This window comes from Zootoca vivipara, chromosome 3 (assembly GCF_963506605.1).
Source record: "Zootoca vivipara chromosome 3, rZooViv1.1, whole genome shotgun sequence".
Taxonomy (NCBI): domain Eukaryota; kingdom Metazoa; phylum Chordata; class Lepidosauria; order Squamata; family Lacertidae; genus Zootoca; species Zootoca vivipara.
Window position 1 is genome coordinate 60,673,512 of NC_083278.1, and position 13,451 is coordinate 60,686,962.

General features: G+C 45.0%; 1 protein-coding gene across 1 annotated transcript; it reads left to right on the forward strand.

The window, feature by feature from the left end:
• The first annotated feature begins 5,436 nt into the window (after window positions 1–5,436).
• On the forward strand, window positions 5,437–9,815 carry GJE1 (gap junction protein epsilon 1). The gene is made up of 3 exons (XM_035110577.1): window positions 5,437–5,475; window positions 6,385–6,567; window positions 9,420–9,815. Exons 1-3 carry the CDS (start codon window positions 5,437–5,439, stop codon window positions 9,813–9,815), a joined length of 618 nt encoding a protein of 205 aa, XP_034966468.1.
• The last annotated feature ends 3,636 nt before the right edge of the window (window positions 9,816–13,451 follow it).

Below are 13,451 nucleotides of genomic sequence, written 5' to 3' on the forward strand. Positions count from 1 at the left end.
TCCTGCCGGGCAGAAGCCGGACTCGATTTCCCCTGCTTTCCGCGCAATACCAGTCCTTTATACGTGAGAGGGTCCGCCTCCGCAAGGAGGAGCGAACAGTTAGAGAAAAGCCACCAACTTGGTGTCTTGGCGCTGAATGGAGGAGGCGGCTCCTCCAAGTTAAAGACAGAGGCTTTCCCCGCGACAGAGACGGGGGAAGTGACCATAGGAGGCTGCGGCTCCAAAAGGTTTCCAAACTGCTGGACTTGTCTGGGCGAGTTTATGGACTCAGGCGGAACGGGCTGGCACGTCTAAGGCTGCAGCCCTTCTAGGCTCACTTCCCTGGGAGTAAGCCCTAGTGAACTCAGCAGACGTGGACAGCTCCGATCCTATGCATACTGCCTTTGGATTGACTTCTGAGTCAGCCTGCATAGGACTGGGCTGCAGACACAAGAGTGCCGGGCTGACTGAGAGCGCCAGGCGGAAGGCGGTGCTTTTTAGCCTGAAGGTTCAAATGTCCGGAGGAAAAGGAGCTGTCCGTCTCTTGGTGCTGAAAATTGCTCCGGAGCCGCTCCCCGTCTTAGCTATCAACTACAGGGTCATTATAGAATCATAGAATTGGAAGGAACCCCGAGGACCACCTCGGCTGCACCCCTGAATATGCTTTCGGAAATAAACCCCCATTTGGAGTAAACATGGCTGGTATCAAGCTGCGAGCCATCTGCATACACCGAGATCTTGCTGTTTTCCTGAGCGTTCCTGGACAGCAGTCTTTCCAGTCTTCGCCTTGTGTGTGAGAGCAAAGTTCTTGGTCTTGCCAGCTGTAGGACTAATGCTGTGCGACCACAAGCAGCAAAAGGGGGGGGTCATCACGTTTCTTAAACATACGTCGGCACAACCCTATACATACCTATTCCGAAGTATATCCCATTAAGTTCAATGGTGCCTTGCTCCCAGATGAATGAATGGCTTTAGGATTGCACCGCATGTGTTAAAGCGTCTTCTCTCTCCCACCCCCCACCCCACCCTCGTTCTCTGCAGACAGGAACAGATTTGTCATAATGAAATACAACACGGATTTCATTTCCACACATTCAAACGATCAATAACTCTCACCCTGTGTGTTTTTGTGTGTTACGGGTGAAGGAGATAAGACATTGTTTCCAACAGAAAGAACTGGGCCGCTGCAGTGGTGTGTCTTACCTAGGAGTAAGACACATTGGACTCAATGGGACTTACTTCTGAGTTAATATCCCTTAGGATTGCTTGGTCAGGTCGTAGCGCTGTCCAAAACCTCTAGCAAAGGACTTGTCGTTTTGTCTCGCTCTGGCGCCGGAGCTGTGGAAAATGTGAGAGAGCAGAATAACAGGGAGGAAAGAAGAGCGGACAGAACCCCCAAGCCAAGAAAATGACTTTAATTACACCCCCGTTTTGATTACTCACTTCTGCTTACTAGGTATACCCAGGCGGCTGCCAAAAATCGCACTTTTCGTTCATTTTATAATATTCACCCATCCCAGCGATGCCACATCCCCGTGCAGTGTTGTTTTTAAGCAAAAGAAAGGCCAAGAGCTAAAATTCCCTTCCAAATGGTATCCATGGTCAGGAGGACGGAGGTTTCAGTCCAACATCAACCCACATCCTCCTAAGCACGATGTGGAGGGGTCTCGCGTTGCCGTCTGCATGTTTGCTGCGTTGCGTGTATGGGCATCCGATACTTTTCTACCTCCAAGGAGCCGCCAGTAGCCATTTGAACGCCACACACCCGTGCGAGGCAAAGGAGATTGAGAGATGCCGATTCCCTGAGTGACGCGGGCCTCGCTCTCGCTGCAGGGCAGCACAGGACTTGCCTCACCTCTCATGTAGATAAGGTTAAAGCAAACGCCGGGGCCCTGTGACCCTCCAGATGTTGTTAGGCTCCACAGCCTGCCTGGCCAATGGGCAGGGGAGATGCGAGTCGTAGTCTAAACACCTGGAGGGCCGCGAAGTCCCCACCTTTTCCATCACAATGTTGCCAGGATTTAAACCAGCAGGACTTCAGGACTTCTTCTCCCAGAATTTGGGGTGTGTGGAGTGTGGTTGCATTGCATGCTCCAAGGCCGCCTTCCTTCCTTCCTTCCTTCCTTCCTTCCTTCCTTCCTTCCTTCCTTCCTTCCTTCCTTCCTTCCTTCCTTCCTTCCCTTTCTTTCTTTCTTTCTTTCTTTCTTTCTTTCTTTCTTTCTTTCTTTCTTTCTTTCTTTCTTTCTTTCTTTCTTTCTTTCTTTCTTCCCTCCCTCCCTCCCTCCCTCCCTCCCTCCCTCCCTCCCTCCCTCCCTCCCTCAACTTTTTTACTGTCAAAGGAGTAGCATCTCTGGCAGCGGGACGGGACGGGGGGGAGGCAGAGATGAAATTGTAGCGGAGGTACCTCGATATCTCACTAGAGCGACTCAGGAGAGTGAAGTAAGTGAGCCAAGCACCACACCTGAGTTAAGTGAGGCCACTGGGGATATGAGGCCACAAGGAAGCCAATCCAGTCGGGTGGGGGCAATGTCGTGTTGCAATGAAAAGGAAGTTGTAGGGGGTTAATCATACACCGAAAGGGGGGTGGCGAGCGCCACGCACAAAATCACACCTTAGCAACTATGGAAGCGTCTACAGCATAGTGTTGTATATTCTTATACGATAAGAAAGCCATCCTGGGACCCCACGGCGACAGACAGACAGACAGACAGACAGACAGACAGACAGACAGACAGACAGACAGACAGACAGACAGACAGACAGACGAAAAATAGATGAGATTAGATAGATAGATAGATAGATAGATAGATATAGATAGATAAAGATAGAGAGATAGAGATAGATACTTCTGTTTCTCCTTTGCTGCTATTTTTTATTGCTACTTGTGGCCTTTTTCTGACCTTTGGTTTTAAGCCAATAAATTGCTGAATTGAGGTGGTGCATTAATCGGCTGGCACTCTCTTCGAAGAGGCGCTGCTGCCTGGGACGCAGGTCACGGAAATTCATACTTTACTGTTCGGAAGCCGAGAGGCGGGAGCTTGCCTGATGCCTCTCTCTCGCCATGGTCCCGCAGGGTCATTTCCCCCCCCCCCCCCTTCCTTCTTCTTTGAGCAAACTCCCTTTGCCCAGGGATGCTGCTCTCCTTAGAGAAACGCTACACACCCCTCCTCAGCTAACGCGTCTTCATTCCATCCCATGATCATAATCAGAGTGACTGGAAGAGTTAAAAGACTTCGAACCTCAGTCTATCCATTTCGAACCTATAATCGTTGCTTTCGAACTTATAGATTTTAGCATCTAATTTAATGGGTCCTCAAGGAGTCCTGGGTCGTAGGAAGCTTCGGCAGCGTCCTCCTTTATTATTCCCTCGCACTGAAGGCTGTCCTAACAGATCCCTTTGGGCGCTTTGATACCCCCTTTCGTGCCCATCTGGAATTGGGGAGCTGCTTTTTAAGAGAAGCTGCGCGGTCCTGGCTGTTGATGAAAGTGTTGTGAGATACGCTTCCTTCCTTCTTGACTCGTCTGGGTCCGGCTGCACAACTACTGTATGAGCGTCCCGGGAGAGCCGAAGCCACGCGCTGGGCTGCGGGATCCTCCGTCCTGGACGGCTGCCAGGCTGGATCTCCCTTTCCCTGCCTGCCTGCCTGCCTGCCCCTCTCCCTCCCTCTCCGGCTCGCTCCCTTTGGGAGAGCGTCCTCTGGGCGGGGGATAGCCGCCCCTGGAGCGCTCCGCTCGGGCAGGAGCGCATTTCCCCTCCAGGATGATCGCGACGCGCCTCCCCGGACGGTCGCCGCAGAGCAGCAGACAGGCGCCTGGATGGGGCCCCCCAACAACGCCACGCCGGGGCTGCGGCTGGTGCGTATTTCGCGTCTCCCCTTGTCCTACCTGCTTCCGAGATTTCGCTTCCAGGGGCGGAAGGGAAAAGGGAAGTAGCCCGGGGAGGGAAGGTGGACTGGGCGGCCTCCGCCCAACAGAGAGCAAAGAGGGCTCAGGAGAGTTTGCTGTGAGGTCCTGTGTGATCTGAGGCCTCGGTGGAGGGAAGGAAGACCAAGATCCGAGCAGGGTCAAAGTAGGTAAGGGAGCTAAGGCGACGTTTATTATAATGTATGTATGTATGTATGTATGTATGTATGTATGTATGTATGTATGTATGTATGTATGTATTTAATTTCCTGTCCATCTGGCTGGGTTTTCCCAGCTGCTCTTGGCAGCTCCCAACAGAATAATAATAATAATAAAGCGACAAAACATCAAACATTAAAAACTTCCCTAATCAGAGCTGCCTTCAGATGTCTTCTAAAAGTCAGGTGGTTATTTCCTTGACATCTGATGGGAGGGAGTTCCACAGGGCAGGCGCTGCTACTGAGAAGGCCCTCTGCCTGTATGGCCTCCCATACATGAAAGCTTTCAGGAAAGTTATCCTATCAAAGTGGCCTACCAGTAATCTTCAATGGCATATTCGGTTTGGTAATGAGGGAAGGTGGTCATAGATCTCAAGAACCATGTTAAGGTTTACAGAACATGATGCCACCTGAGAGGTGGAGGAGATGTTTGAAAAAGAATCATGGCAAGTCAGTTCAGAGGGTTGGGAGAATTGCTTTCCCTGTTGCTTGAAATTCATTTCAAACTAAAATCCTGAAGGCACCCCACATTACTAATCTTTCATATGATAAGTTGCCTGTAAAGGGCGGGGAGCTAATACATTTAATATGAATAATAACAATTCAATTCTACTACTGCTACTACAGTACTATCAATACTAGCTGAGACGTTTTCATTCTCAAACTTAATTTTACCCGGAATGTGTTGCAAGGCACATGTAGTTTCTGGAGGCTTTTTTCTTCTATCTTCTGCAGCGCTTCCAAATGAGTCTGTCTGCTCAGCCAGCATTTGCCAGTGCACATGGGGTGCTTTCAGGAACAGTGCGGGTGGCACCAGCCCAAAATAAAGTCTGCTTGAAAATTAAATAATAACTCTCCCGGGCTATCTCTTTCTCAGGGCACTGCACTAGCTCCTGCTGTTTCTGCTATGTTACATTAATGGTGGGCAAAGAAGGCATCTGGACTTGCCCTAGGAGCCAAGCCAGAAGGGTCATGTGTTTCTAGCACAACAAGGGGATTCCGTGGCCAAATGCACGTACTCCATCCTATTGTGTCGCCGGCTGCTAGTTTATGGGGTTTGGGTGAAGGTTTTTGCTGACAACGTTCAGTGGGGATTATTGGGCAGGCCACATGTACACAGCCTTTGTTTGGGCCTTTTCTTCTCCCTCCCTGAAAGTGTAAGGTTAATTGGGGCCCCAGAGATAAAAAAATAAATATATAATTGTGCAGTGACAAGAGTTTTTCATAGGAAAGGTCAGGAGAGAGTAATAGCATCAGAATGAGCCTGAGGACAGCAAACTGGCAATGAGGCGTAGGGATTATACCACAATTGCACTAGGAGAACATCTTACAAGACATGTCTTTAAATTACATCAAGAACTTCTATGAAGGATGTGTAAGTATGGATGGGATAAGAAGTGCTAGAGAAAGAATAATAATCTCGTTATGAGGACAGGTTTTCAGGGTTGGTCACAAACAATTTATGAACTACAGAGGTTCAAAACAACACCCCCAGCATACAAAATGGCATTTTTCTTCAGAGAAAGCATGTTTTATTACCAGCATTTCCCTCTTGCTCTGCAGCAAGTCTTACAAATGCTGCATATAAGCTTACATTACTTTTAAGACTAAATAAGAGTTGATTTTAATGATACCATTGTATTTGTTGCATCAGTAAGTGATCAGAACTGTATGGGAACCTGTATGGCTGGTCTGTATGTGTGGAAGAGCTAGATATATGAAGTTTGCCAGTTTCTGAAGCTGCATGCTGGAATTTGAAATGGATGGATCTGGAGTACATAGGTGTTGTCCCCGGAGTGATGAGTCACAGGTTACTGGAGGGGGAGGGGAAGCATTATAAAATAATCCCTTAGATGAAATCTCTGTGAAGGGAGCCTTCTATAGCATGGTCGTACGTGTGTTGGCCAGGGTCCAAAAAACGCCTCCCAACAGGCATCTGATGCAGTCAGAGAGGGACTGTGATTGGAAGAGAAAATCAGTTGACATTTACTGTACTTCAGACCTCACCTCTTATGTGGAAATGCCCCCTTCAAATCAGTGCTGGCCTTAGATGGACTTGAGTCAATGAAACTGACAGTGTGTTTACTCACTGACTCAGTTATCCAGTACAACACAGCTTTCAGATTAATGTTTGGTGAAGGGTATGCAGAAAGTGTCTACAAATCTGAACAAAAGATATTATATAGATATACATTATTAAGATACATCTTGAATACTACTAATGCTTTTGATTCCTCTCTGCTCCCTGTTCTTTCCTACTTAACCTCCATGTGATTCTTTACAGCTTAGGCCTCCAACAGTGGTCGGTCAGTTCCACACACTCTTCTTTGGCTCAGTCCGAATGTTTTTCCTTGGTGTTTTGGGTTTTGCGGTCTACGGCAATGAAGCCTTACACTTCAGCTGTGAGCCAGACAAGAGGGACATTAATCTATTCTGTTACAACCAATTCAGACCTATAACCCCACCGGTAAGTCTTTTCTTTCTCTTGTCAAAGGTAGGAAGTAGCCTATGACAGTAGTCAAAACGTCCCTGAAAGATTTAAGGACACTGAGTGAAGTTGTAGGCCGAGATAGTAGCATTTTGAGCAGTGCTACCGTACTTCAGACTGCAGGCAGGCAATTGAGAGCATAAGTGGTGACATGCCAGACCAGCATAAAGGCCTATCCAGTCCAACTTCCTGTTCTCAGAATGGCCAATCAGATCCCTAGGGAAAGCCCACAAGCAGAACATGAACACAAGAGCAGTTTCTCGTTTGTGATCACCAGCAACTGGTATTCAGAGGCATGTTGCCTTCAGCATTGGAGCCACCGATGGCCTTACCATCTACAAATTTGTCTTAAGTCTATTTTAAATCTGTCCAACTTTGTTGCCCTCACTGCATCTGGGGGTAGCAAATTCCATAGTTTAACCATGTGCTGTGTTTTGTCTGTCCTGAAATTCTCAACTTTCATTGCATTTTGTGAATGCTCCCGAGTAGGAAGAATGGGAATGAGCAGGGATACACACCTGTTATGTCTGCTGAAGATGACCCTTTCCTTGCACTGTTCTCTACATCTTAGCTCAGATGTTTACATATGCTCTGTTAGAGGCAGATTTAGGGCAGTACAAGTGCGGGAGCATTGGGCACACAGCCGAGAAGGGCACCTTCCCAAGGAGACTGATAAGCACTTCCCTGGCTCCAGGAAGGAGGAGTGCAGGCTCTGACGGGTTCCTGGGGTCCTCCTGCCTCCTTACCAAAGCTGGGCAAGCACTTATTATTAGTATAATACCATCCATGTGCACTGCACTTTCCAAAATCAGACAAATCCATGCTCCAAGGAGCTTACAATCAAGAAAACAACACAAAAGAAGCTAAGGGACGTAGGAGCTGTCTTATAATAAATCAGAAAATTGGTCTACCTAGCTCAATATTGTTGACATTGACTGGCAGAAACTCTCCAGTGTTTCAGGCAGGGAATCTTCCCCAGCCCTACCTGGACATGCCAGGAATTGAAACTTTGAGGCATTCACTCTGCCTCAAAGTGTAGCCTTATTAGCTACTAAGGGTTCTTAAGTTGCGCCCAGGCAAGGACAGAGACAGTCAATAACGACACCGGGGGTTGAGTTCCATTCAGAGAAAGAGTTTAATTCTTAAATTTAAGAGACTCTTGGTGATCAGCTCACGACAAGAGTAAAGAAACACAAATTTGCAAAGGTTCTTATACACTTCTTGGGCTCCTTCCCCCTCCTCTGTAAATGTGCGCACGCAAGGGGGTCACAGGTTACAAATCCATATAAGGAAAATCCGTATCCTGTCCTTCTCATAAACACAAGGGGGGGGTCACAAGTACATATAAGGAAGATCCGTATCCTGTCCTTCTCATAAACACAAGGGGGGGGTCACAAGTATATATAAGGAAGATCCGTATCCTGTCCTTCTCATAAACACATGCTGACTCATGCTTACCCCGGTAGCATCCTCAAGCAGCCTTGAGTGGGGGCTTGATATTTGTGTCATCTCCTGGTATAGACCTTGAGCATCTCCTGATGCTCCTTGTGCTTTCTGGCAAGGCCATCCTGTCTAGCTATTGAATGTTTTCATTACACTTTAACACAGAAACACATAGGCACTAAAAGCATTTTAAGGAGAAAAGCATCCCAGGAATATATGGGGGGGGGGCTAAGCCATACAGTCAGAATTCATACAATGCAGGCAATGCAAACTATAGATCAGATCTAGCTCAATAACACAATTGGCAAAAAAAAAAAAAACACCTTCAAAAGGAAGGTCACTGAAATGGAAAGCCAAGCATGGAAAAGTAAATTAATGGAAGAAGCTGGTATATGAAAGCAACAAATGAAGTATTTATACAAACACAACCAATCGTGCAAGTGCTAAAATATACTGCATTAAAACTGACTCACAGAGCAATCCACCACTACCAGCACATCTGCCATATTCTATAGCTTCTCAGTTGCCTTATCATGAATATAGGGTTGTGCCCTTAGTTTTTAGGAAGCTTAACAGTGACACTTTAATGAGAAGGTGTGGTGGTGACTTATCAACCACTACCAATGTTCCCAGCAACATTAGGTCCTAGGAGACTATTGGGTGTGTCATTTGGTACACACTTCATTCCATAGGCAACAGATGTGATTCAAAAAGTATTGCCAGCTGTCCTCACCTGAATTAAATATCTGCCCCGGAACATGACACAGAATCTTCTGCAACACATGGAAGGGAGTTTCCAAAGGTAGAAAGTCAGAAAACTAACAATTTCCTTTTGGTTTTATCATTAAATTGATAAACATCAAATGCTAATGAACCAGCTAAAAGGAAAAAGTTAATGAACTGTCAGCGCTGTCTTAAGCGCCCCTGTCGCCATGGTGCGCCGGATCTCTCCGGTGCCCTTCCGCCCCGTTTCCCAATGCGGTGGGCGGGTGAGCGCGGCGCTGCTGCGTGGCGGGTGGGCAGACACAGCACAATCTCTCCGGCGCCCTCCCGCCCCGTTTCCCAGCGCGGTGGGCAGGTGGGTGCCGCGCGCAGCTGCGCAGCGGACTGGCGCAGCTCGCGGCGCCCTCCTGGCGGGCCAGCGCCATGGTGCCCTGCGCCACCAGGGGTCTATGATGAGCTGGCCCTGTGAACTGTGAATCTAACCTTTGGAGCGAATGATAACAGTGATTTTTTTTTATGAATGCTATTTTTAAAGTAGTATTTTAAGATTATCTATGTCCTCTGAAAAACAAAAGCAGCCACAAGACACTCTGGTTGATGTCTGTTATCAGGTAGTATAATATAGTGATAAATGATTTGACAGCCAAGTTTCTGCTACACTTTAGGTATTCTGGGCTTTACAGCTAGTGACCGTACTGCTACCAGGAGCCATTTTCCACCTTTATGCTGCATGTAAAAGCGTCACTCAGGAAGATATCCTCCAAAGACCTGCCTACACCGTTTTTTATATTCTTTCTGTTCTGTTAAGGATCATCCTTGAAGTTGTGGCCTTTTGGCTTCAGAGTCAGCTCTTTGGTTTCCAAGTGAATCCACTCTACAGATGTGATGCAGGAGGCCTTGATAAAAAGTTTAATATTACCAGATGCATGGTACCAGAACACTTTGAAAAGACTATCTTCCTTATTGCTATGTACACATTTACTGTGATTACTATTATGTTGTGTATTGCAGAGGTTTTTGAGATCTTGTGTAGAAGGTTGGGCTTCTTGAATAGTCAGTAACTTCAGTGTTATAATGAATTATTTCTATTTGTTTATCATCACATTTTTTGTACAAAGAGCAGAGTTATCCATTTGAAAGAAAAATTACTTTCTTTAAATAACAAAGTCAAGTTGCATCTTTAAACTGTTATTTAAATATCAGCAAACTTCTACAGGGAATTCTTCGTTGTGACTTCTTTAACTCTCTCTCTCTCTCTCTCTCTCTCTCTCTCTCTCTCTCTCTCTCTCTCTCTCATATATCTCACACACACACATAGAAAAAGAAAGTATGCAGCACCTTAATTTATAGCATGTGTACCCAGAAATAAACCCTGCTGGGCTTACTCCCTTGTCTAAGTCTGCAATCCTCAGAATACTTCTCTGGAACTAAGCGTCATGGAACTCAGTGGGGTTTGTTCCCAAGTAAAGAAAAATAACGTTGTGAGTGTGAATGTTTCGGACAGAGGTTATCAACGTGGATGCATGTGGATGTAATGGTACTCTTGAGGTCTCCCCCTGGCGACCATGAAGCCTCTGAACTGCACCCCCTCCATATGCCCTCTTGGTCATGCGGTGGTGAGGAGGGTTACCCTTTTCCCTCTTGAAAAATTATAGAGCTGAAGGAGGAAGTTGGGAGAGTGACACTCTTTCCCACTTACCCTTTCAGCTCTATGTGCTTTTAAAGGTTTAGATTCATTTGACTGGAAGTGGTCAGAGGGAGGGTGTGCATGGCACTCACTCAAAAATCTAAATGTGCCCTGAAAAGGTTGGCAATCTGTGGCTTTGGATCACACAGTGAAAATCAGAAGTATATAACATGACTGACTTTGGAAAGGCAAAGTAGAACACATTCTTTTATATGGATTAAGGCAAATTAGTGAGGGGAATAATCTATTTAAAATATATGAAATCTATATTAGCTAACATCCTGCATTTTCTACAATCAAGGAGAAATCCCATATTTTGCATGTAATCATTTAAGCCGGGGTGGCCACACTGACCCATGGTCAGTCTTCTGGGGACTGCATGCAAAAAAGAGAGTCACCAAAGTATAAAACTGGATGTGGCCAATTTTTTAGGAGCTATTTTGGTGGTCTCAGAAAGGGGTCACAAAAAAGCTTCTGACAATAAAGAATCAAAGCAAAGCACCTGTGGAATTGGTCAGTAAAAAACTAAATTAAAATATCTTTAGTTGGAAATTGTGAGGCCTTAGAGCCCTAAAACTTTTGGCAACATAATATCCAAACAGCGAACAGTCAGAAGAAAACTAATTAGCGCAGGCCAGGGATGTTTTTTGGTAACCCCCAAGTCAAATGAACTAACAATTAATACTCATAAAAGCAGAACAATAAACAACACAAGAAGCATTTTGTGTTGCTCTAACCATCAGTCATAAATTACTATATTGAGACTCCACTGTATAATAATTGTTTTAGTTATGTGTCATTTTTGTACAAAGTAAACTTATCTGCGCTATTTACCAGCACCACTTGTAATGTGCCTTTAAAACCACAATTCTGAGACAGATTGCTGACCTTATTCAATTCATGCCTTAACACTTGCTTAACTTTAATATAAGACTCTGATTTATGTTCTCCACTCTGAATGTTTTATATTCCTTGCTTGTATAGTAACTTGCCAAAGATATTTTATGCACAGAAAATTATCTATGGTGGGGAGAAAGAGACCTTATGCAGTATTTCCTGCTGTTTTAGATAAGCAGAAATAATGGCATAGCACCCGTTTGTGTTTTATATCAGCATAGGTTATCAGCCTGATGGACAGAGCAGCGTAATACTGTCCTGCCAATTGTACTAGTTTCAAATAAGGTTAAACACCTCTGCCGTTTTCCTGACATGTGACCTTGGGCAATTCACTGGACATGCTACCTTTCCATACTTTTTCTTGATTTATTACTGTCATCAATAGTTGTTGAAGAGTTCACAGGGGTTGCTACTTTGGGACTAAAGTTCCCATCATCCCTGGCCACTGGTCCTGTTAGCTAGGGATGATGGGAGTTGTAGTCCCAAAACAGCTGGAGGGCCAAGTTTGGCCATCACTGGCGTAGGGGGTCCATGTCCTCTTGACAATCTATGTACATAACTTAGAATTTAAAATAAAAGATAAGAAAGGGACTTTAAAAGAAAGGAATTTGAAAGTTAGTTTACTTTGCAAAAAATCAGAGGAAATTCCTAGAACAGTTATGACCAGTAGCTGAAACATTATTTATACAAAGGGTAGCACTTTTTCCAAACCCTATAGGTTAGATTATGAGAAAGATTATGATATGCCCAAAGTCATGCAATGAACTTCAGAGACAAGTGGGGATTTGAACACAAATTTCAAGCTGCTGCCCCATACTGGCTCCTATCTGACATCTGAATACAGTAATCTGTAAAAGGGTAACCCTTTAATCCACAATTACAAAATCAGCTCCACTGTTTTTTAGTTGGTGAAAAAGGTGTGCAAGATTGATGTCTAGTGATCTTTCCTATATAGATAAAAATATAGCATTTGTGATCCTATGTTCTAATTCAGTTTATACTATAGTTGAATATTTTGTGTTTCTACATGGATAGGAGTCACATTTTACGCAAGTACCACATTAAGAAAATTAGGCTTAGAATACTAAAAATGTAGAGTAGAAAGAAATCCTGAGGATCCTCTAGTCCAGGCATCCCCAAACTGCGGCCCTCCAGATGTTTTGGCCTACAACTCCCATGATCCCTAGCTAACAGGACCAGTGGTTGGGGAAGATGGGAATTGTAGTCCAAAACAACTGGAGGGCCGAAGTTTGGGGATGCCTGCTCTAGTCCAACCCCCATCAATGCAGGAGTCTCAACATGTGGTTCCCAATCCAATTTGAAACCATACTGGGCTCTGCTTAGGTTTGCATATGTGGCAGCAGTTTTATTCCTGCACCACAGGGATGGTTTGTCAACTGTTTTAAAACCAGCTTGATCTGAAGACATGAACAGGGGTAATGCTATGAAAAGCACCACTGGGTGATTTCTCCAGAATGCACTCTTCTTAAAGTGACAGGAACTGGACAGCTGTTGTTTCTGGATTATCTGACAATCCTACTTTAAATGGTTTGATGTATTTTGTTCAATTGCTATGTGTGTATTATTGTATCATATCATCCATGTTTGTACGTATACATAAAAGCTGCTTTATTTTCAATTTAATGTATGATCTCAGGTACAATAAAACTTTTTATGCATAACAATATGGTGTGAGTGAATATATTAAACGAAATCTATTCCTGTACTGCATATTCCAGTGAAAATAAGAATGTGAAGTATGAGAATGTCAGAATCCAACCTGATTTCTGCACCTGGTTGAAAAAGTTGCATGAAAAGCAGCATGTGTGCTTTCACAGAGGCACAGTAGCCCTGTCCCTATCTTGCAAAACCAAACAACCAAAAACCACAGGAGTTTAATGGTATGAAAAGAAAACGTAAGTGCTTAGAAGCAGCTTCTTTTTTTTTGCTCTGTAGTGCTGCCATTTTTCTTCTGGCAGACCTTCTGCCAGAAACAAGGTGTATGATGGGCAGGTTTTCAGTAGGTAAAAAGTTTATCATTCCTGCATAGAAAAACTACACCAGCTGAATTACCACCAGTTACCCAGATGCTAAAAGCACAGGTGTTCCATCA